This window comes from Anomalospiza imberbis, chromosome 2 (assembly GCF_031753505.1).
Source record: "Anomalospiza imberbis isolate Cuckoo-Finch-1a 21T00152 chromosome 2, ASM3175350v1, whole genome shotgun sequence".
Taxonomy (NCBI): Eukaryota; Metazoa; Chordata; class Aves; order Passeriformes; family Viduidae; genus Anomalospiza; species Anomalospiza imberbis.
The window spans coordinates 9228118-9251695 of NC_089682.1; the positions used below are offsets into that span (position 1 = coordinate 9228118).

Sequence of the window (23578 nt, forward strand, 5' to 3'; positions counted from 1 at the left end):
ATTCTCCATTATATATTCAGTGTATATATTTATCTAGGCTTCAAATAGCAAATGATTTCCAAAGTAGAGACACTTTCTGAAATAAGCTAGGTTAAGACAAAAAATAACCCTGAAATTTGTGAAATAAACCCATTACCAGATTGATGTCACAGTCAAGTAAGAAGTTAAGTAAGTGTTTGGTAGTTAATTTTTGTTCAGCAGTTAATGAAGGAAGAAATTAAAGGAAAATTTGAGAAAGAAATTAAAGGAAGGAAAAAAACTAAAATGCCAATGTGAGTATGAATTACAAGCAATAACAAAAAAAAAAAAAAAAAGAAATGTCAATAAGGAGAGATAAAGATAGAAAAGAGACTGGAAGTTCTGAAGACAAAAATAACACCTTCTCAAGGGTATTAAGGAGAATATAAAATGTAACTGGTATCCGTTGCCACAAGGAGATGGAAATTTTTGAAGAACAACAGGAAAAACTGTTCATTCAATGGTTTTGTCTTTCATTTGCAAATGCATCAAATGGTTTTGTCTTTCATTTGCAAAGAAACAGAGAAATCTAGTCATAGCACATGAGGATGGAAAAGTGCTTTCCAATGTGTTTGAGTGAAAGGAATCCCACTAACCCCAGTTTGAGTCCAGTGATCCAAGCTGTGCTAGTCAGCTGCACCTTATCCCTCTCCACAACCACCTGAAAAAAGGTTGTAGCAAGGTGGGGGTTGGTCTCTTCTCCCAGGAAAACAAGTACTAGGAAAAAACTCTTTACTGAAGGAGTGGTCAGACATTGGAATAGACTACCCAGGGAAGTGGTGGAGTCACCATCCCTGGAAGTGTTGAAACAGTGTATGGCTGTGGCACTTGGGGATATGGTTTAGAGGTGATTACCAGCTGGACTCGATCTTAGAGGTCTTTTCCAGCCTAAAGGACCCTATGATTCTCTCCAGTTAAGGGCAGGTAGTCCAGAGGGGAGTTTATTCCACTCTGTGGAGGACTGCAGCATCCAAATGACCACCAGGCTCATGTGGAACCAGGCCAGCTGTGCATGTTAAGTTACATTTTATTGTTAATGACAATAAATTTACACGCACAGCTGGTAGCCCTTGATGCCATCTTTGACAGCTCCACCCAAGCAGCTGTTTAGGGACAGCCTCAACAGGTTCTGTTCATGGCTAAATTCATGACACCCACCTACAGAAGCAATGATTTGGCCTTGCCCTGAAGGTGGCCTTTTTTTAGAAGCTGTCAAGATAAGAGTGTGTGACAGCACAACCATTGTCCATTCAGGCAGAGCTTATAGTTCTTTAAAATGTTCTGGCAGTTTTCCAGGCGTGGCTTTGTGGTAGCCTCAGCACTTATTCCAGGGTCAGTGACTTGGTCATGTACACATTCTTGTTTCAGGATTCTGAAAACTCCCTGTGCACAGCACTTTTCTCAAGAATATAGGCATATTTTATATATATATATATGTAAATAAATAAATAAATAAATAAATATATATATGTGCTTTGTCACCCATGTGTGCTTACAGCAATGCTACTGGCATGTGCTCTCATTTTTTTGTTTCTCTTTGGACTACAATGATTCTCTTCTTCATGATGACCTGTTCAAATCACAATTTCCCTAAAAGTGCAGCTGGTCAGACCATTCAGTTCCCAGTCATATCACTGGCCTTCTGAGGAATTTGGAGGTTGCTTCATAATGTATTGATTTTTCAGTGCTTTTTTGAAAATAACCATGAGAAAACACATGCAATGAATTACCACTGTAGCACATAATACCATAATCTACACTGCTAACAGTTCAGCACCGGGTGAAATAAAACATGTAACAATCTAGATGTTGTAGGGCTTTAGAACAGCCAGTCCCATTGAGACTTGGTAAATACTCTCTTAATTTCTGATGCCCATATTATAATTTCTTGCTGATTATATTCTGTTTTCTCCTTGGTTTGTTGAGACACTGTCACTGATTGGTTTACAATGGATTCATAATAAGAACCCTTTCTTCCACAACTTTTTACATTCAGCTCCTGTTTTTTCCTGCTACAAGAGTACCTGTCATGCCCTGGGTAAGGGTTGATTTCAGTCATTCTGACTGGAGAATGATGTTTGGTTGTACACCTAAAACCTGGTATGTAATGACCACAATATCATTGCAAAATGTGGGGTTTAATTTTAAAATGCAGTCTTACTCTGAAAGCACCATGATAAATGATTTTAGTTTTGGGTCCTACCAGCTGAGCCTTGGGTCAGAATAATTCTTTATGGTGAGTATTTCCTTCCATTTCTCTACAGCAAGAATGCATCCTAAAAATTCCTGAAATGACGCAGGCAGCTTCTTCTTGGGGAATGCTGGGATTCCAGTAGGGATGGAGTTTACCAGTCCACGGGTCATCAGTTTATGTGTGGTTCTTTCACAGATCTGTGATATAGCTCCATAGAGGACCTAAATAAAGCAACTGCTTTACAGTCTTCTAACATATGGTTAAGACGGTGGACTTTTCTACACTCAATTAGGTCGACTTGCTTTCTATTAATCTCTGCAATGAGAGTATATTTTAATATCAGTAAACCACATGGACCTGATAATATTCCAATCAGAATAATCTGCAATTATTCTAGCATTTGAAGCTAATGAGAGCACAACTTTTTCAAGAAGCAATAATCCACCTGATTATGTACTGAAAACTGTAGGGCAGCCTTAATCACATCATTGCCTATCAGTGATAATTTATCCCAACTGGATTCAAGGTCTACAGTATTCAGTGTTCCATTCACTACACCTAAATTTCCTAATAAAGTACTTAAAATGCTATGTCTCCCTTTCACTTTCAAATATTTCTCAATACATTGCTTAAACAGGCTTTGCTCAGCATACATTCCAGTTGAATAATTAGGAAGTTTAATGGAACAGTTACTTGAGTTAATTTGAACCATATGTAACTCTATTCCATATTTTAAAGACCTTCTGACTTTCCATATTGCCTTTGGAAAGTTTGGCTTCTGGGGACTTCAATTCCAACAGTAGCTGACATTTCCCCAATAAAAGGAAACAAGGTGAGCAGATGGAAACAGTCTGTGAGCATGGGTAGGTCCAGCAGTTGCACAGAGGAGTCTGACCCGATCTTTCATGGAGAAATTTAATCTGGGAAAGCAAAACATTAGATGGAGTTAATGCTGTGTGATGCTGGCTGATCACAGGAAGGATTCCAGGCTGCCCAGGGAGGCTGTGGAGTCTCCCTCTCTGCAGACATTCCAACCCCTCCTGGATGTGTTCCTGTGTCACTGCTCCAGGTGACCCAGGCTTGGCACGGAGGTTGGACTGGGTGATCCCCAGAGGTTCCTTCCAACGCTAACAAATCTGTGATTCTGTGATTCTGTGATTCTGTGATTCTGGGATTCTGGGATTCTGGGATGCAGAGCAGTGAGTACACAGCTGGCTGGCAGGACAAGCTGTGAATACTCTAATACCCCAAATCCAGCTGCAGTGTGTGGAGGGTTTTGGGCCAGGGTACAGACTATCTCCACAGACCCCTGCAGATCCCCACTTGTGGGAACCAGCACTGTTTAGTCATTTTTCACCCATTTACAAAGTGGATGGAATCTGTCACACAGTTAGCTGTGGTGCAATTATATAGTGTGGCACTTTATCAATGAAGAGTTCCCAAGAAAACCATGCCAAGAGCAAAAAACAAGAGTTGTGCACAATCTTACGAATCAAGCAAAAATGAATCTCGCACAGCAGAACAACCTCAAAGTTCTGGACAAGTGAAATACTCCTCCAGGACAAGCAAGAAAATTTAGAAAATTATTAAAAGGCAGTGATAGAGATTGGAATGAAGAGCTGTCTCTGGACTCATGGTCAGAAGAGCAGCCATTGTAGTTTGGCTGGAACATGTTTCTTGGGATTTTGATTTGAAGAGAGCTGTAAACAGCACAACACTGCTGAAATCTTGAAAAATTTCAGCCTAACTAGCAAACCCTAAATAGTTTTTTTCAGAGTTTGAAGAACAAAATTTTATCACATAGATATATTTTTGTTTATGTGATTTCCAATCAAGGTGCCCATGGAAATATCTTTAAGTGTTTGAAAGCTAAAAGAAGTGGCCTAATGACTTAAAGGTATCATACAAAATCCAATTAATTTTGAATGTTAAAGGCGAGACCCAGATGGTCAATAATCATGGGTGTGGGCTCATATAACACCACATAAATCTTCCTACTGAGAGCCTTAATTCCTTTGTTATTGCTCTAAACTCAGTGCCATCTAATTCTGCTTTGACCATGATTTGCACCATGTCTGCTATTACAGCTAATATTTTTTTTTGTTTTGTTTTTTGTTTTTTTACATTAAATATTTTTGATGTCCCCTTTCATTTCACGTTCTAATTCAAACAGCACCCTGGTTCTCACAGAATTTTTGGCTTAACTCACTCCCTTTTCTGGGAAGTGTTCACTGTGTTCCATATTGTCCTTTTCCTGGAAACTCCTTAACATAACTGCTGTCCTTAATCCTTCTGTGATTGTATCACATTCCAAACTGCTCTTGGGCTTTGATCATGTTTTCTGCTTTCTTCCTCAAACAGTGCAAGCAGTGCCCAAACTGCTCATCCAATAAGCTCTTTGGATACCCTTTACTTGGTTCTCATTAATATCCATGCCTTCAGAAATATGTTTTGCATTTTGTAACAGCCCATGGAAAACATTCTTTGTCTTTTGATTAGAACACCACTGTCTGTTTTTCTTTAGCAAGCATCAAGATAATAGTCCCTAAAGGCATGAACAGTTTTTTTTTGGTCACAAACACATTCCCATTTTAGAGTTCCTGAAAATTCCCTTCATGTGGAACAGCATGCAAGAATCTAAGTGTCTATTTTAGCCTAGTGCTATTAATATCTGTGTATTTACAGCAATGTAACTGATACATGTTTAAATTTATTTGATTCTCTTCAGGATAATTGGAATCAAATGGCTGTATGGGAATCTTATTTTTCTTTCTTTATTGTGGGAATCCCAGGTAACTCAGCTAATTTTAGACATGTTTAGGTGAGATGAATTACCCTATTAGTAGCAAATGTGGATGTTAAATGAATGTATGAGCAGAAGAATATTTCACATAGGCAATCCTGACACCAGGACTCCTAAAAGCAATGAGTTTTCAGATTGCCTCCTGAAAATGTCAGTTTTGAATAAGTATTTGCATGTGGGTGATTCTGAAGACCAATAACATAATCATATTTTATGAGTATTCAAAATGTTCAAGGGGAAGAGAAGGTAATAGGAGGCTTGGTAGATAACATCAGTTCTTGGCAAAATCCTGGAAAATTATAAAGATTCTGTTGGTAAAAAGAGGAGGGTTTATATTTAAGCTTGGTAAATGTATGAAAAATAGGCTTTGTCAAATATATTTGACTTCTTTCTTACAATTATAGTTGATAGAAGTAAGTACATAATGGACTTCTGTAAAGCATTTGATTTATTATAAATGACATGTTGATAAGAAAATTAGGACTGTGCAATATCAATAAAATACATCTTAAATGGATTAAGAACTGGTTCACAGGACTGAAAGAGTACTTGTCAGCAGGGAGTTATTACTGATTATGACATTTTTAGGAAGGTTCTGTAGTGATTACTTCAAATCAGCTTCATTTTCATCAGCTCTGTGTTCTTCATAATTTTCAATCGACTGGCAGAAATAAGTGAAAAATAAAATCAGTGGTGTTAGCCTTGTCAATGGTCCAAAGTTGTGACTGATTTGATTTTATCCAAAGGATGTGAAAAACAAGTCACCCAAACAGAGTGTTCTGGATTACAAGGGCGAAAGTTGAGCTCCCTGAAACACATTTGACTTTACCATGAACTACTGGGAGGACAAAGGGCAAGGAATAAGATCTTACTGAGGAGGACAGAGGCTGTCTCCTGGGAAACGGTGAGAGGTTTGGTAGAGAGATAGCGTGGTCTCCGCGTTTAAAGTGCTATAATAAAGGGTTTATGGTGCATAAACCCCAGAACTGTAAGCAGGGAATATGGACGTGATTTCACCTCTCTACATAAAATTCCTCAGGCATGCAGCTGTGATAGCAACACTTTAAAAAATATGACTGAAAGAACAGAGGGGGACAGAGAAGAATGACAACAATTACTCCCAGGTTAAGGAAAATGTTTTAATGCAGCAGATATTTTTGTTGCATACCTAATGCATCAAGGTCCCTAAAAACCACACATTCAATACTGTAGTTCTGTCAGTTTTTGGTACCCTCAAAAGAGCTCTCTACATATTTATACAAACTCTTAAGATTTTATAATGGTGCCCTCAAATTAGATACACACACACACACACACACACACACATGTATATATATATTTATATGTATTATATGTATTATATATTCTTGACCTACAGAGGATGAAGGCCAGATATTTTGCTTTGCTACTCTCACATTTTTCAGGAACATATTAACCACTGTGACACCTGTCTGTTTGCCTGGAGACAATGAGAGATTGTCTTACCTTACAGCAACACAAAGAACATGAAGAGTATGTCCAGAAGCCATTGTGCATTAAACCATTGAGTTGAGCAGTGAATAAAGACAGACAACACTTGTCAGAGTTTTACAATCTGATCTAACTTGTGGACAGTATTAAATAAATGCTGTTCATCAGAAATTGCCCATCCAATAGCCCAATGCACCCTGAGATGCTGAAAAAGTTGAAATTTTAAAACTTATTAAATAGAAGGCAGATTTATAATAGGTTATAAATACTTTTAAATGAAAAATATAATAAATAATTAAGGCTTCTCAGTGGAACCAGGCAAAACAATAATCTGGGCTTAGTTATTAAAGCCTAAAATGTTCAAAATACATATTGACACATTTTTTATTTTGTTGCTTTTCAAAAGCAAGGCTGATAAACAACAACAACAACAAAAAGTCCAAAAAGGTTGTGGTTTCCACTGATAATGTTATAAAATCACTGGATTTTCTAAAACTAAGGCTATCTTTTGGAAATCAGGATAGAAATGGTCTTTAGGAGTTACTGGCCTCTACAAAAGTACCATGTAAAGTTTAATAGCCTGTGCTATAAGGGAAATCAGACTACAGGATCTAATACTGGCCCCAAAGGCAACAATCTATGAATGAACTGTAGTAAAAGTATTACATGGAAAATTGGATTTGAAAGCAGCATTCAATTACCTTATAAATCAGATCAGTGGCTGTGATCCTTTCTTGAAATTCTGGGACAGAATATTCTTTTTAATTTCCTACTACTAAGGCTTAAGTATTTAAGCTTGAGTTGCCATGAAACATAGTTCTGTCTCACATATATAGTGTCATATATGGAAAACTGGACTCAGTGCTATAGGATAGGATTGTTAGAGCTGGAAAAAGCCCTACTAACATCAAAGAGGTTGAGTAGAACAGAAAAAGAGGACATCTATCCTTTATTAAATTATACTTGCAATAGAGAGAAACAATGGAGAATTAATATTCTTGGTTCTCTGACCCTTGAGATTAAAGCTGAATTACTCTAACAGTCACACAGTAGTTACTCTTGCAATAATTTGAAATTAACCAGTATTTACTTAAAGCATGAAAGATATTTTCAAAACTGAAAGTAAAAAGGAATGCTTTGCAAACTGCAGTGATATTGACTTACTAATTAATTTAAAGTGGTGATTTCATGATTACTGGTTGCCATTAAATTGCTTCTTGCAGGATCATGCAGTGTGTTTGTTTGTAACAGCTACAACAATTTTCCATATAATTGCAGGATCTAAGTGGAATACAGTTGACACAAAGTGCAGGAGACACATTACAAGAGCTGTATCTTCCAGATACAGCAGAACAATTTGTTTTGTGATTCCTAATTGCTAACAAGTCAGTGGAATGAAATGTGCTTTCAGAAGCTACATTGCTGACATCTTGCTGACATCATCTCAATCAGCACAGAAACTGCCTCTGTGTATTCATGCCCTTTGAAAGTTCCAGTAGCTGATGCTGAACAAACAAAAAATAGCTACAAATACAAAAGAGCACAAAGTATGGGAGACATGGGCTGAGTCATGGAGGGGGAAGAGAAGAAAAGATTTAAAATAAATGGGAAATGAATGAATAAAAAGAAAGTTTCTCTGGGCAGGCTGGGATATGAAATAAATCACCAAATGAAAAAGAAAAGTGGTAAAATAATGACAATCAGAAATAATGATAATAGGTGAACACAGAACAGCAAACCAGACAAATACTAAATCTTACAACAAGAAAAAATCTAAAAGAAGAAACAAGATACAGAGTAACTTAGGCAGAAATAAAGTCAACTTGAAAAAGGTAAATTAAAAAAGTGTCTCAGAGAGATATAAAAGGAGAGAGTTGGTCAAAGAGAGATAAGAGGGTCCTAGCTAAGAAAGGACCATGACTAACAAAGACAATTTTCAAATGGTCATGTTGAGAATGAAATAAGTTTTGTTAGGTAACAAAGATAAAGAGTAAGGACAAACAGAAGGAAGAATAATTGTTCTCTGAGCTTTCATATTTGTGAAAGCTCAGTGTGTGCTGCAGTTCCTGATTCCTGTGTAGGTAATGACAGGATGGCCTGGAAAAGTAGAGAGACTTTTAAATTTGTTTCATGTAAGTCCATGCCTTTCTGAAATTGTTTTCCCCATTTGCAGAAGAGTAAGTTGAGATATCTGAGGGTTCTTTGTTTGCCTTTTGTTTGTAACATTCCCTTTCTAGGGAGTTACAAAAGAGCCTTTTGAAGTATGGGTTGTGTTTATTCCTTCAGTTTTAAAATACAAACTCATGTTTTTTAAGAAATAATGCCAATTCTAGGACTCCCTCTTAGAATCTAGATGGGAAAGAGGTTGCCCTGTGTTTTTTTAACTCACTGGAAAACCTTTAGTGTTACTAAATGACCATGATGGGTTAGTCAGATCTACTGATCTAACAGGATATAGCTGACATGAAAGAACTGCAGTCTTCATAAGCTTGTTGTCAAACCATGTGCTTGATCTCCCCTCCTAAAAGTGACTCACAGAGAGCAGGGGCACAGAACAGCTATAGAAAACTGCCTTTATTCAGAAACTGAATGCTGTGTACAGCCCCTACATACTTTCAAAAGAGAAGAAAAACTATAGTTCTAGATTGTATTCCTCAGCCCCTTTTAGCTGAATGTGGAAGCATTTCTGCAATTTTATACTTTCTATTCTTTTAGATATTATTTTCTTGAGTTGGGGTTTTGCTAAAATCTGTTTAGGATCTACAAGCAGAGGTTCAGCATAATACAAGATCAGTACCTGACTGTCTATCCGTGCCTTTTTGAACCCCTGTCCTTTCTCCTGCTGCCTCTCGGGTGTCCCTGGAGCAGCCAGAGCCCTGGATCAGGATGCTCTGCTGCCTCCAGCACTAACAACATTTGCTGTAAAGGGTTTGCTCCCAAACAGTTATGAATTGTCAATGGCCAGCAAGGTTTTGGCCAACACCATTCTCAATTTTTTTCACCATTAAGAAAACATACATGGTAATCTGGAAAAACTTATTCACTAGTTATTTTGTTCTACCAATGTGTGAAATGTTTTCTAGCTGTTTCACAATCTTAAGGCTTCCTTCAGATGTGAAGAACTATGTGCCAAACTTCTAGCAAACTTCATTAGTATGCTCACTTGAAACCAGCCTGAACAGTGCTTCATTTGTGATCTTTGCAGTGTGAGAGTGGGCAAAAAAAGTTATGTATATAGATACTCTTGTTACTTTTTTTTTACATTCACATTTATATTCATTTATCTTTCATTTATCCATATCATTTAAATGCTTCAGAAAGAACAAAGACCTTAAATTCCTATCCTTTTAGATTTTAAGATTTTTTTCTGTTCTTCATATCTAGAATAGGTGTTCGTAAATTATCTACATGTTAATATGCTGTTTTTATGCCTCTTTAAATGGCAACTGAATATAACTAAGATGAGGCTAATCAGAGATTTCTGTAATGGCAGTAATGTATTTGAAATGCCAAAACAACAGTCTGCTATTCAAAGTGTCAATAAAACTTCTCCTGGTGTCCTTGATTACTTCTGCAGATGTGAGAGAATCTTTATTGTCAGCCACAGATGTTGGATTTGGAGACATAGTGAGTTCATCCATAGATGATGGATGCAGATCTATGACAGTACAGAGAATAAAGAGAAGGATAATTAGCAATTGGAACCAATCAAAGAATACAAGTACATCCGAACTGAAGATCTTTATACCAAGATATCTGAAGGATAAGTTTTAGTACAACTCCAGCTGCTGGAATTAAAAAGCAATTAGATCTTGGTAAATCACAAGGCATTTATATTGCTGAAAGTCTGATTAGATGATCATAGGACCTTTTTCATCTTAAATGTTATAAAAAGTCACCCCAACTTGGCCACTGCCAGGAAATGCTTCACAATCCCTGGCAAGATGTAGCAAGAGATGTATTAAATACTGCGGTTAGCTGGACCCCTGAAGCTATAAAGGAGGATGGAGGAGTGCTGCCCTCATGATGTTACTAAAAAGAATCATGTCCTTGTCTAGAAACTTGAAAAACTTTGTAAGCTGGCTTATAGCCCTGTGGGTAAGAACTCGTGGGGAAATGTTCCAGTGGTTGCTGAAAGCCAAATTTGAATTAAATTATGCCACTGTGAAATATGAGCAGGTATATAAGAAATATAAGGAATTTAAAATCAACGTTAAAATGATATTATACTTCCTCAACAAATAATGGCATTAGGCAGATGAATTTATTTTCAGAGTTTGGTCAAAAATATAAAAATACTGAGATAATAGAATTCTGCTGTGCTATGTCTGACCACTCTTTTGGCAAAAGAGGGAAGAAGAGCACTGCCATAAATACAGTAACTTGCTTCATGTGTGCAGCTCAGGGCACAGCTGTTCTCAGTACTGGAGGCCTGCAAGGGAAGACAAGTGAGAACTAAGTCATGCAGACAGATCCTCAGTGCATCACCATCCCTGTGGATGATGGACTTAGCTGAGAGTCTCTTTCTCCACCAAACTGGCACATGGGGTCAGCCTGTCATGTGCCTTAAAGATTTCCCTCTTGAAGAAGATCCAGTCTCCCCCTCACTCAGGACTTTGTCCCCAGACACTCCAGCAGGCTCCTTAAGAGGGCAATGTCTACCCTATGGATATCAAAGCACAGTTTTGCTGACCCCCTTCTGTCTCCATGAGTGAATATGATTTTCTGATGGCTGTGCCCAAGACTGTCTCTGACCATCACATCACCCATTTGTCCCTCTCTGCCCATAAACAACAGATCCAGGGGGCCACTTTCCTTTGCTGGTTCCCTCACCAGCTGTCTGGCAATTGCCCTGTCCAGGAACCTCCTAGACAGTTTTTCTCTGCTTTACTCTATTTCCAGCAGACATCTGGTAATTCAAAGTACCCTATGAGAACATGGGTTAGTAATTGTAATTTCAGGAATGTGATTCCTCTTCAGTTAATAGAAAGTAATAAGTACTGAAGAAATGACATTCAGCTCTCAATAGTTTCCCAAACTAATAGCACTGTGAGAATAGCTTTGCTAATAATGGTGATCTCCATTCCCACTGGATAATTGCTTTTATTATGCATTTCTATTTTCTGTTCTTGTCTTACAGCACTGATAGATGTAATTTAGTTGTATACTATATAGGTGCCTAATGAAATTGCCAAAAGAAAGTTCATTGCCAAGCTAAAAAAATTACGTCAGCTCTTGAGTCTCAGTAAGGGTCTTACCTTCAAACCTGCCTTTTTTTTTCCCAAGTACATGAAATATTTTTCACTATGGCTAGAAATATTAGAAAGGGCAAAAAGCCCATCATACATAGCCGAAATTCAGACATCCCTCACAGTACCATAATGAACAGACATGCTGTATCTGTAGCTGATAAATTAGGCCACATGATGACAGGTGAAATGTAGATAAGGTGAGAGCACTGTATGATGAAAGGAGGAAATGAAGACCTGTGTTATGTTGATATGACCAGTCAGAATGAAAAATGTGTGTCAGCGAGGAGAAATCAATTTAATGTCTGCATTATACAAAACATCAATACAGACAGGAGAGCAAACTGCATTAGGAGATGTATCTATAGGTAGATTTACAGGTGGACTGCATAATTCAAAAATATCAGGGGACTAGAAAAGGGAAAACAGCATGGAGAAATTCTCAAGTGAAAAAAAAATATATTAACACAGGACTTAGTTAAGCAAGAAATATTAGGAAGGAGATACATTAAATGGTGAATGAAATAGTGAAGATTGATTAAATGCCCATATTTATTCCTAGTGTGAGACAAAACATTAAAATAGTAATCTGAAAAAAATAGTGTAAATTTCATAAGAGAAGGCACATGTTGACATGTGCCTTCATTAAAGCATCATTAACGCACAGAATAGCATAAGCTCCCCAGAGTCTGTATGTTCTATACTCTGCAAGATATGTTCTATCCTAATTACCATTGAATGCAATTCTGAAACTTCTCTATTGATCTTCAAGGCCACCATTGGATAAGGGCCCGGCTAAATTAGGTAATATCCTTTCATCTGGAACTTAGGAAGACAGATGAGCTCTCCCAGTGTAATGCAAGAAGCTCTGATGACATTCATCAGGACCAGAGATAGTGTTTGAGGCAAAGTGGATTGATACAGAGCAGCGGCTACAAGAAGGCTGGAAAGGGACTTTTTGGTGGCTTTAAACTGAAAGAGGGTAGTGGAGAGGGTGTACTGAACTACAGCCTGATAGCATTTAGAGTAAATAGACACATCTCTTTGGTAATGGTTTCCAACTGTAATTGAAATCAAGGCGGTAAAAATGTCAAGCAGCTCAGAAGGACCAGTACCTAAAAAACTGAAAACCAGGGAGCGATCCAATACTCTAAATGGTCAGAATGCAAATTTAATTTATCTTGCTAAGCACTTGGATTCTAAGGAAGTCAGATAAATTTAATATAAACTGTGTAAGATAAATGTAAAATAGAACTACATATAATTCTACCACACGATGATTAGGCAGTAATTTTTGGAAAAAAATACTAATAAATGAACATGCTTTTCAATAATCTTATCATCTCTGCCTAAGAAAAAGATTCTTGAAATTGTGTAAGTACCTAGATACCCAGAGACCCACACAAATACAATGTGATATATGGATCTCTATTTCAAATACCTGTATAAGGGGAAGAGAAGGATCATCCTTTGGAGGTATTTATCTCACTCCTAAACATAGTGGAAGCTTGGAGTGGACATTGATTTTCAATCAGTGAAGTGTGGTGAGATGAATCTCACCATGAACAACTATAGAAAATCACATCTTAGTTGTGTATAGCTGAGATGTAATATTGATTCATTGATGCCAATAGCTGTTGACATCTTGATACCTGGAGTCTACTGTTCTAGTTCAGCATGGTAAATATTGAGATTTTATGGGAGTATTTGAAAACCACAGACAGCTGTTAAAGAAGCACTAATGTGCATGTGAGATTTTCAGAACCATCCTTTACCTGAATTTCCAATTACCTACATTTATGCAGTTTGTCCACAGCTCTGTTCTGTTTTGATCAAAGATGATCTTCCCAGCACAAAAATATGTTCATCATGTTTCTCAGTGTGGTTCAAGGGTTTTTCTTTCTACCCTGAAATTTTTGTATTTGTCTAATACATGAAATCTGGGAGTGGATATGGATGCTTTTAGAGTTGCTAAATTTTTCATGAACAAGGATGTTTCCACAAATTGTGACTAAAAATGATGCCAGATGCAGGAAGCATTTCCAGTGTTGCAGACTGCAGGAAACAAAGGGTACATTTGTACTTTGGTGCTGAAATCTTTGGATTAACTGCTGTGAGCTCATAAGATCAAAACGTTCAGCTCAGCAGTGAGTGCTGGGAGCAGTCTTGATCCCCAGATCAGTATTGTCATGTTCCAGCTGTACTGTGGCTGACCTCCTGTTTAGCTAAACCAGCTGATTGTCCTGATAAAACCACTCTGATTCTGCTCCATGACAAATATAATAACTCAGTGTGTGGCTCGGGGGGCCCTAAGCTATATTGTCAAATAATGGCGACTGTTTGTATTTATGATCCAGGTTTCTCCTTCACCAATTCCTGCAGTGTCACTCTAAAAAGGGAAGGCATTTGTGATTGCCTTGTCTAATGAAAAACCTCTCTGGCTCTCACTTTTTTTTAACAATTCTGGTCACGTTCCTTTCAGCCCAGTCTGAGATGGAGGGACACCTCAGAGATTGGCAATTCTTACATGTTTTGTGAAGACTGATGGTTTCATTCAGCAAAAAAGACCCAATAAAATCTTCATTAGTTCTGCATCTCACAAAATGCTTTGCTGAGTGAAGAGACCTTTAGAGAGAATTAGAGCTCTAATCTGTCATTTTGAACATCCTCGTTTTCCATTAAACAGAGCAATTTGCAAGATTAAATGTAAAGGAATATCTTAGTAGTCCTCATTATTTGGTCTTTATCTCTTTCTGATTCCTAGAAGCTGATATAAAAGTATACACCCTTTGTTTGTTTAACCAGTAAGTGGTTGTATTTCCTTCTTATATATTCCAAAAATATTTATTCCTCCCAAAGTAGAATAAATAGGTTGACATTCACAGTTCAAATCTGGATTCAGATTCCAGCAAGGAAGGGCAGTTTCTTCAAATTAATTTAATCCTTTCACATATCACTGTCATTTCTTGTTGCTGGATTACTGTCAAATAAACCACCCTTATGATCAGTTTAACTGCCCCTTTTTTATCCTTTGGAATACTTTCTGAAGGAATTTCTCTGTGCTTTTAGAGATTCCTGGATAAGTGAGAACTACTTCTGATCCGATAGAAGACTCACATGCTCTCCAGGCATCTTTGACCTATGTTTAGAACATGGACAGGTAGGACCAGTGTCTCAGATCTTGCTTTTAGTAACTTTTACTTGCTTTTTACATATTTTCTAATAAAGCCTTCCCCTGTAGCAGCTGGAGAAAACAGACTGGAGATGGCTTTCTGATTTTGCATCTTGTTTTACACTGGCCATGGTCCCAGGATTGTTCTGAACAAGCTAGTAGCTATTTAATGTTAAACATATTGGCCTTTTTTATTAAATGGAAAAAAACTTAATGATGATATTCCATTTTTCTGCCTGAAAGCTGGGAGAATAGTCAGATCAGTGGATAGTCAAGGAACTTTCAGCTCTGAAAGTCTGGCTTAGAGATGTTGGAAGTGGTTCTGATATGAGGTGTGGTGGGGCTTTATATAAGACTGTATTCTTCTCTCTGATGACTATAATACAATAGTGAGAAGTTTGCTGTGAAGCTTTTTTATTCATCATCTGATACTGCTAAGGTGAATGCAATGTGAATTGTACAGATTACTGCACAATTTCTGTACTGTAAAATTTCTGATTACTGTAAATTTCAGTAGAACTAAAATCACTCTTAAAGTGATCAGATGATAAAGAGAATGACAATACATAATCTATACCCTAACATCAGGCATAAAGGATTCTGTCATCCTTTATCATTAAAGGATTCAACAAAGTACACCTGTTCCTTTACAATAGTCTTGACTTTGGGGATGATTATTAGTTGACCAAGAAAAAACTCTCATGAATCCAGACTAAGCTGATAAAAGGAAGGAGTCCGTTATCTAATGGTGTTGCATAATGAGCTATTGTAGTGGTGGCAATAATAAGCATTTGGATATAATAGTCTGCAGAAGAGGAAGAGAGCCTAGCCAAACTATTTCAGAGAGTTAAGGATTCTTTTAATGCTGAACTTGACTCCTCTATGCACAAGCTAAATCTCAGTTTAAATTTGTTTTTTAAAAATATAGTTAAATTGATAAAAATTTTGTATGTACATATGTCAAATCAAGGGAAAATAGATTAGTGTTCTTTGATACTAATTCTCTTGTGGAATGGTAACTTTGTCAGTGAGGGCTGGAGCAAGCAGCAGAGACAGAAATCTTTAAAAATCAATTCTGCCTTGAAAAGAATTAGCATCAAAGGACCAGAGGAACTATGTAGGAGTGTTCTCCACTTTGTATTGAAAAAGAAGAGAGAATTTAACTCTCTGATAAGGTAATCTTGTATTTTAATTTTTTACTTCTTTTTTTTTTTTGTTTTGTGTGTTTCCATTAAGTACAATCATGTTACCATAAAATAGATTCAAGAAGTCTCCTCAAAGAACTCCCTCCCGATGCTTTTATTCTTAGTGCTTACAATGCCACATTCTAGCACATTCTTTAGTGATCTACAGATGGGTAGCTATAATTTGAATCTTTTAAGAGGGACAAAAAGACCCATTAGCATCCTTCCCCAGCAACAGAAACAAAGGCTTTTCACTCTCCTCTTTCCCTCTAGGTTTCTTGACCTATTAAAAATAAGTTTTTTTTTTTTCTTTTTGTACTTTGTAGTTCTTATCTGTGCAATCCATGTTTGCAGCTCCTCATATCTGAATTTTAAAACATAAATAATTTCAGTCCTTATGCACTTTCAAGAGATGAAACAATCCAAGGCAAAGCCTTTTGAGTTAATCAGAACTGATGCCTGAGGTTCTGTGTACCTGCTGTGCGTGCTGTTCTCCCTCCTTTATTCTCCTACTTTTAAGGCAAGAACAAGGCGGCTGGCCTGGTTTAGGGCAAATTTTGGGAGTGGCCCATAACACTCCAAGTCTAAGTGCTGGAATCTTGTCAACCTCATTTTACCACTTAAATTAGAGCACAGGAAGGATCAGAGCAGGAATACATCTTCTACCACTCGGTAAAAGCGTGCGATGAATTATTAGTGTGGTCGCTGGCACTGCAGAACTGAGCTCCCACCAGCACTCAGCGGTGTTAGTGCCTGCTTTAGTTCTGTGCAGGCCGTGTCTGTGATTCACATGGAGGCCCAGAAGAGTGATCAGGCTGTTTTCATCTCAGTGCACTCCATCTGTACTTTAAGAAAGCCAGGGCACTCACGTCTGTATCACCCATCAGTGCCTCACGCTGCTGCTGGAGTGGGACCCATGGCAGGAAATACCTGGGGTGACAGAGGGGACGAGCTGGACAGCCCCGAGCCTGAGCCCCAAGGTGCGTGTTGGCTCAGGGCTCTCTTTAGTGGTAAATCCCATCCTGGGAAGAGTGTGGCCAGCACATCCAGGGAGGGGATCCTCCCCTCCACTTGGCCCTGGTGCCACACCTGCAGTGTCCAGTTCTGGGCTCCTCAGCACAAGGAAGGCAAAGGAGCTCTTGGAGAGGGCCCAGCAGAGGCCACAAAGGTGAGGAGAGGTCTGGAGCATCTTGTAGGAGGAGAAACTGTGGGAGAGTTTCTGGAGAGAAGACTTTGAGGAGACCTCATTTATGCATATAAATATCTCAAAGCGGGTGTCACAGACTCTTCAGTGGCACACAGTGACAGAACGAGGAGCAACGGCCACAACTAAAACAAAGGAATCCCACCAGAACACGAGGAAAAACTTTATGTTGAAGGTGCCAGAGCACTGGAACAGGCTGCCCAGGGAGGCCAAGAAGTCCCCCTGTGTCTGGAGACACCGAAACTCCACCTGAACACGTTCCTGTGTCACCTGCTCCGAGCCCAGCCGGGCCCGGCCGGGCCGGGCCGGGTCAGGGCGGCTTGGGTTGGGTTGGGCCGGGTCAGGTCAAGTCGGGTCGGGTCGGGTCGGGTCGGGTTGGGTTGGGTTGGGTTGGGCCGGGTCGGGTTGGGCCGGGTCGGGTCAGGTTGGGTTGGGTTGGGTTGGGCCGGGTCAGGTCAAGTCGGGTCGGGTCGGGTTGGGTTGGGTTGCGTTGGGCCGGGTCGGGTCGGGTTGGGCCGGGTCAGGTCAGGTCAGGTCTGGTCGGGTTGGGCCGGGTCAGGTCAAGTCGGGTCGGGTCGGGTCGGGTTGGGTTGGGTTGGGCCGGGTCGGGTTGGGCCGGGTCGGGTCAGGTTGGGTTGGGTTGGGTTGGGCCGGGTCAGGTCAAGTCGGGTCGGGTCGGGTTGGGTTGGGTTGCGTTGGGCCGGGTCGGGTCGGGTTGGGCCGGGTCAGGTCAGGTCAGGTCTGGTCGGGTTGGGCCGGGTCAGGTCAAGTCGGGTCGGGTCGGGTCGGGTCGGGTCGGGTCAAGTCAGGTCAGGTCGGGTCGGGTTGGGCCGGGTCAGGTCAAGTCGGGTCGGGTCGGGTCGGGTCGGGCCGGGTTGGGCCGGGCCCAGCCGGACCGAGACGAACCCAGCCGAGTTCACCCGAGCCCGCCCGCGTCCCCTGCTCCGATTGGTGGGTTTTGGCCTCGCCGCGGCTTTTCCGCCAATCAGCGCTCCGCGTCCGTTGCTAGGCGGCCGCGGCCGGCCGGGCCATGGCGGAGCGGTGGCGGGACGTGTGCGGGGTGCGCATCGCCCCGGCCGAGCTGCGCTTCAGCGACACGGTGCCGGGGAGCCGCTACCGCGCCGCGCTCACCGTGCAGAACCTGCGGGCAGGCGCCTGCCACCTGCGGCTGCTGCCGCCACTCGAGCCCCAGGTGAGGGCCGGCCGCGAGGGAGGCGGCGGGGCGTGCCCGCGGCCGCCTCTCTGCGAACAGCGGCCGCGCTGCGTTGGCCCGGGGCTGCGCCTGCAGCCCACGGCAACAGCGGCAGAACGACGAGAAGCCTGAGCTTCCCGGTCCTTAATTCTCCCGAGGCTGTGAGCAGTTTAGAGATAGCTTCCTTCGTTCTTAAATCCGTGGTTTCCCTAGAAATAAACAGGCTTTCCTTACTACATCAGCCATTAACAGTTGGACTTGGTGATGCTGGAGGTCTTTTGCAGCCTTAGTGGTTCTGTGATCAGGTCCCTTGTTGGCAGCAAATCCTGGCTTTGTGCACTCCAGAATTCATCCGGCAAGGAGTGCACGAATTTCCTCGCGACTCCAGGGAACATTCTGTAAAAATGGGTCACTTTGCTGTGCTGTGCGCACCAAATCTGGGAAGTGACTGCTCTCTTACCTCATTTCTAAGTTGTATGCGTTTAAGTTTTTTTGGCTGGAATAGTCCCCTTGTGGTGCTTGCTTGCTAAGAGCTTTCTCAGAAAAGAGGAGGTTTAAGCTTTCTCAGAAAAGAGGGCGTTTGCAATCTTTTCTCAAGATAGTATGATAGCTATTAATAACATCTGATAAGTTCTGGAAGAGTCATTGCGTTGCCAGTCTTTTTAAAGGCAAATGCATCAGTTGAGCCCTTGTATCATATGTGGCTCCAGTAAAAGCCTACTGTGGTTAGTGGTTTATTGTTGGTAAATGATGCCAGAATTCAGATAAAAAGGTTGGGCTGAACTGCATCAGGGGTTGAACAGAAGCTGATATTGCTTTTTTGTTCATAGCAGCTTGAACTATGAATTATTCAGGATAGTCATCAATCTGATTTTCAGACAATTGAAGTACTTTGAGTAATTTCACTATTTGAGTAGTGAGCCTTTCTTTTGAGAGCAAGGGTGGCAGCTTGATTCTTACTAAACTGTAGCAGAAGACTTTTGGTGTGAGCTGGAAGCTGTTGGGAGTGCTTGATTTGGTAGGGCTGTGCTTATTCTGTTTTGTTACTTTTCATCAGCCTTATCAATTTTTCATGTGCTCCAGAAGCAGAAAGGCAGAGTCAGTTTTAGAAAAGAGAAAAGGTTGCTAGATCATAGTTTTGTGGTGTTTCCCTCTGTGATTAACTCTAGCCTTTTGCTGTGTATTTTTATGGCACTGTACATGAGAGATGACCAAGATGACAGCTAGGGGACAAGATTCCATTTCACACCCTCAGTTGTGAAAGGTCTGTGGTGTTGCCCCTTCTCATTGCCAGACCTTGTGTTGCTATCGGTGATTACAAGGCTCTGAAGTGTATTGTTGTATGACTCCTCTTAAATACATTCTGGTGCATTTCATGCATAGAGTGCAAGCAGTGAAAAATAACCTTCCTTCAGCTGTTGTAGTGCGTGGCCAAGAAATGCCTTCCAAGGAATAAAGGTCATAAACAGTTTTCCATAGGCCTCATTGAATATTCCTAGTATAAAATATTTATTTTGCCTTGTATAAAATGCATATGCTTGGATGTTTAATTCTTTGTAGAGAACAGATAGATTCTACACACCTCAGAATTAAAACATGGCTACTCTTTCAATATCAAGCTCGTAATCATGATGTGCATGACATACATTTCCTTCAGCTGAGTATTTATACTGCTATGAGGATTCTAAAGGAATAGGAGGAGATGCTCGGGCATCAGAAACAGCAAGTAGTAAATTATGTTTGGTTATTCAAAACATAAACTAGAACAAAAAACTTGGAGAATATTGGGAAGACTGTTTTTCAGAAATAAAACATATTTAAACTGGATATAAAGAGCAGAAGCCCACTGTGCATGGGGTAATTTGAATTTTAAGGAGGCTGAACCACCAGAGAAGCTCTAGGCTTTACTTTGAGGCTTTCCTAGGAATGTGGGAAATGCTGCATTTCCCTCCGTGTGCTAGTGGGTTGTGCCTTCTGTTCAAGGAAAGGTGTGGGAGGTGTTTCATTTAAACAGATGCTTACTGACAACAAGTCCAATATAATTTTTTTGAGAGAGGAAAGAGTACTTTCCATCCTTCTGTATTTTTTCTCTTTCATTTGACTCCCAACACTGGAGGTACCTTGGGCTTTTCAAGCAGATTTTCAGTGAGGAGTGAGACTTTCTGTTGATGTCAGTCAGACCTAGAGGAAACTCTTACCTGTCCCCTTTTGTTGCTGCTTTGAACTGAGACTTAATCCTTGTTATTTTCTCAGGCACTAAAAGTATTCTTCACTGAGTAATAGCTGATACAATTTTGTGTTGCTTCAGAAGGTTTTTTTTTGCAATAGTAGGAAAAGCTGGAGATCTCTTGGAAAGACTAGAAAATGTTGCTAATTCATTCCATCTTTCTCTTTTTCTGTAAAAAGTCTGAACTTCAGTAAATAGGGAGGTGAAATTAAAAAATCCTGTGTTTAAGTTCATGGTAAGTTTTAAATCAATCTTTGTATTCTTGTGAAAACAAACTACATGTAAATCCTTCCTAATCTAGAAATGCATAACAATTAAACCCCCCTTTTTTTTTTTTTTTTTATAATTGCAGTTTAAATTGATTGTGGAAAATCCAGAAAAACCCATTGCATCTGGACTTCAAGTTAAAGCTGTTGTGGAATATACTCCCAAGTGTGCAGAAGATCTTCAGGATAAATTAACTCTTTTAGTAGACGATGACGTAGTTCATATCCCCGTGCTTGGGTATGATATTCAAAAGTTCACGAGCTGCTGTTAATAGTTGCAGTTTAATCTTGTGGGAAGTTTACTTTTGCATGTCAGTTATGGCTTTGTAATTAGTTTGTCAATTGCATGGAAAACAAAGAGTAAGTTTTCTTATAAAATTAGGATTTTTTTTTTTTTGCAGAGCAGCACATAGGTAAGAAATTCATTGGGATGATAGCCCTCTAAAATCACAGAGAGTCTGGATTTTTAGTTTTGCCTTAATCTAACATTGTTATGATAATTTTGAATGCTGTATTATTAGACAAGTCAACAACTACTCTTAATGTCCTCGGTTCATACTGAATCACTGATATAGAAGATTTTACAGTAATTGTTCATAACAGTTGCAAATTTGGATTATAGTGAAACATATCTTGCCCAATTCTAAAAATATGGTGCAGGTTTTAGAGCAATGTCACTTGTTCAAGGATTTTTGAAAATTTTTATCAGACTAGTATTGTGAAGGTAAAAACCACTTAGGATGATAATGCTGCTGATGACTGCTTTCTGAAAAGGACTTGCAACAGATTAAAGTATTTCACATCTTCACGTTTAAATGTCTTTTGCGGGGGAAATTTTGGCAGGCTTTAATAATTTTTTTTGTGTGTGTTTGGAAAAACAAGTATACTTTGATTTCTTTCAATCAGCGCTTTCCAAAATGTATATTGTGTCATGTAAAAGCAGTAAATTCCAGCTTCATGGAAGAACCCCAACCAGCAAACCAAAGCAGACAAATAAACCTCACACTGTATTAAAACATTACTCCCCAACCTTTTAACTGGACTACCTCCTTTTTGCAGGTCTGTATCTATTAGAAAATCTCATTGCATTTAGAATGTATGCTTATTTCTGTCCACTTGGGAAAGGAGATATTTGGATCTTGAGAGGAGAAATACTTCTGTTTCATTCGTCCAGTAAAGCTTTTTGTAAGAATGTCTAGATACTTGGAAAATAAAATTTTTACAATTTTTTTTGAGTGTATTCTAGCTTTGATAGCTGACTCCTATTTTTAATTTTTTTTTCTTGCCACATCCTGTTGGTCTAGCATCATGTCTTGCAAGAATTTACTAAACTATTTTTTAGGTTACAATTAATTATCAAAGCGAATGAAAAAGTGTATTGAAATTCCTGAAAGCAAATTATATTGTGCCATTTCTTGATTAATTTTTCTTTTCTTTTCCTTCCCCCTTCCCACCCCTTTATGCAGTAGAGTATTTGGGCAGGATCTACCTTGCTTGACCAAATATATTTCTTTTTCTTCTCCATTATTTCTTCTGCACCATGTTGTGACACAGATCAGGAGATGGAATTGTTCCTGCATGTTCCTATTTGTGGTTAAGAGGAGATAGACTGCTGTGCTGATGTAAAATTCCAATTGATTTGAAACACAGTTTATGTGAGATCACAGATGTCATTGTATTAAAAATTGGAGTCTTTTAAAATACAAGTTTCCTGAGACATGATCTTTTCATTACGGCTAAAACGTATGCAATACAGTGATGCCATCTCACTGGCTGAGGTTCTTAAATAATAGAAATAGCTCATAGCTTGTGTCATTACCTACTTCTGTCTGTTGTTGAAGTCACATAAAGTATGTATCAAACACAAAACTGTAAACTCTGCTTTTAGTTCAGGCAGCTCATAATGAATTATGGTGAATTATTTGGTCTTATTTTGTGATGCAACTAACTCAGGATAGTTTTACTTACAGTACTGTAATTAAGTATTTAAAATGCAATAGAAATGTGTGCATTCAATTTTGATTGTTTATATACTTTATAGCTGTATGATTTTAAAGTTAGAATACTGAGCCATTAAACAGGCTGGTAGATAGGTACCTCTCTTTTAGATCTCCCCTGTGTCTGCTGTAGTGCTGAAGTGAATTGCCAAAACCTTGACAGGAGAACTAGTACAAAAGGAGAACTCTCTTCCAATGGAGTGCTTAATCAAATTTCTTTTAAAATGCAAAGTTATTTTCAAGTTTTGGGAAATATTATCTTGTCTTTTCTCTGCAGATTGATTCCATACTGTGATCTGGAAATAGACTCAGAGGTTAATTTTGGTGAAATGATTGCAAACAATAAACTAGTTACTAAAGAGATTAGTATTTCCAACCGTGGAACAATTTCAGGTAAATGTTTAGTATGCATTAACTCATACAAATATTATACTTTATTGAAAAAGTAATTTTATGCAAGTTAACACTTCAGTGACCAAGTAGCAATTAACTGGGATTTTGGGTTATGCAGATTATGAGTATTGTAGCTGCAGGTGTTGTACATGGCCTACTTTTTATGTAGCCAGTACTATATTTCCATTTAGGAAAGAAAAAATACTTCA

General features: G+C 39.3%; 1 protein-coding gene across 5 annotated transcripts in view; it reads left to right on the plus strand.

Annotated features, from left to right (window-relative positions):
- Positions 1-18293: 18293 nt before the first annotated feature.
- Positions 18294-23578, plus strand: part of CFAP47 (cilia and flagella associated protein 47) — a 261132-nt gene continuing 255847 nt past the window's right edge. For all 5 annotated transcript variants that reach the window (XR_010995832.1, XM_068179785.1, XM_068179786.1 and 2 more), the window contains exons 1-3: positions 18294-18486; positions 21066-21217; positions 23254-23369. Coding sequence is in view for 4 of the 5 variants with exons in the window: in XM_068179785.1 (XP_068035886.1) it covers positions 18325-18486; positions 21066-21217; positions 23254-23369 (430 nt within the window). In the remaining variant the exon portion in view is untranslated. The remainder of the gene's footprint in view (positions 18487-21065; positions 21218-23253; positions 23370-23578) is intronic.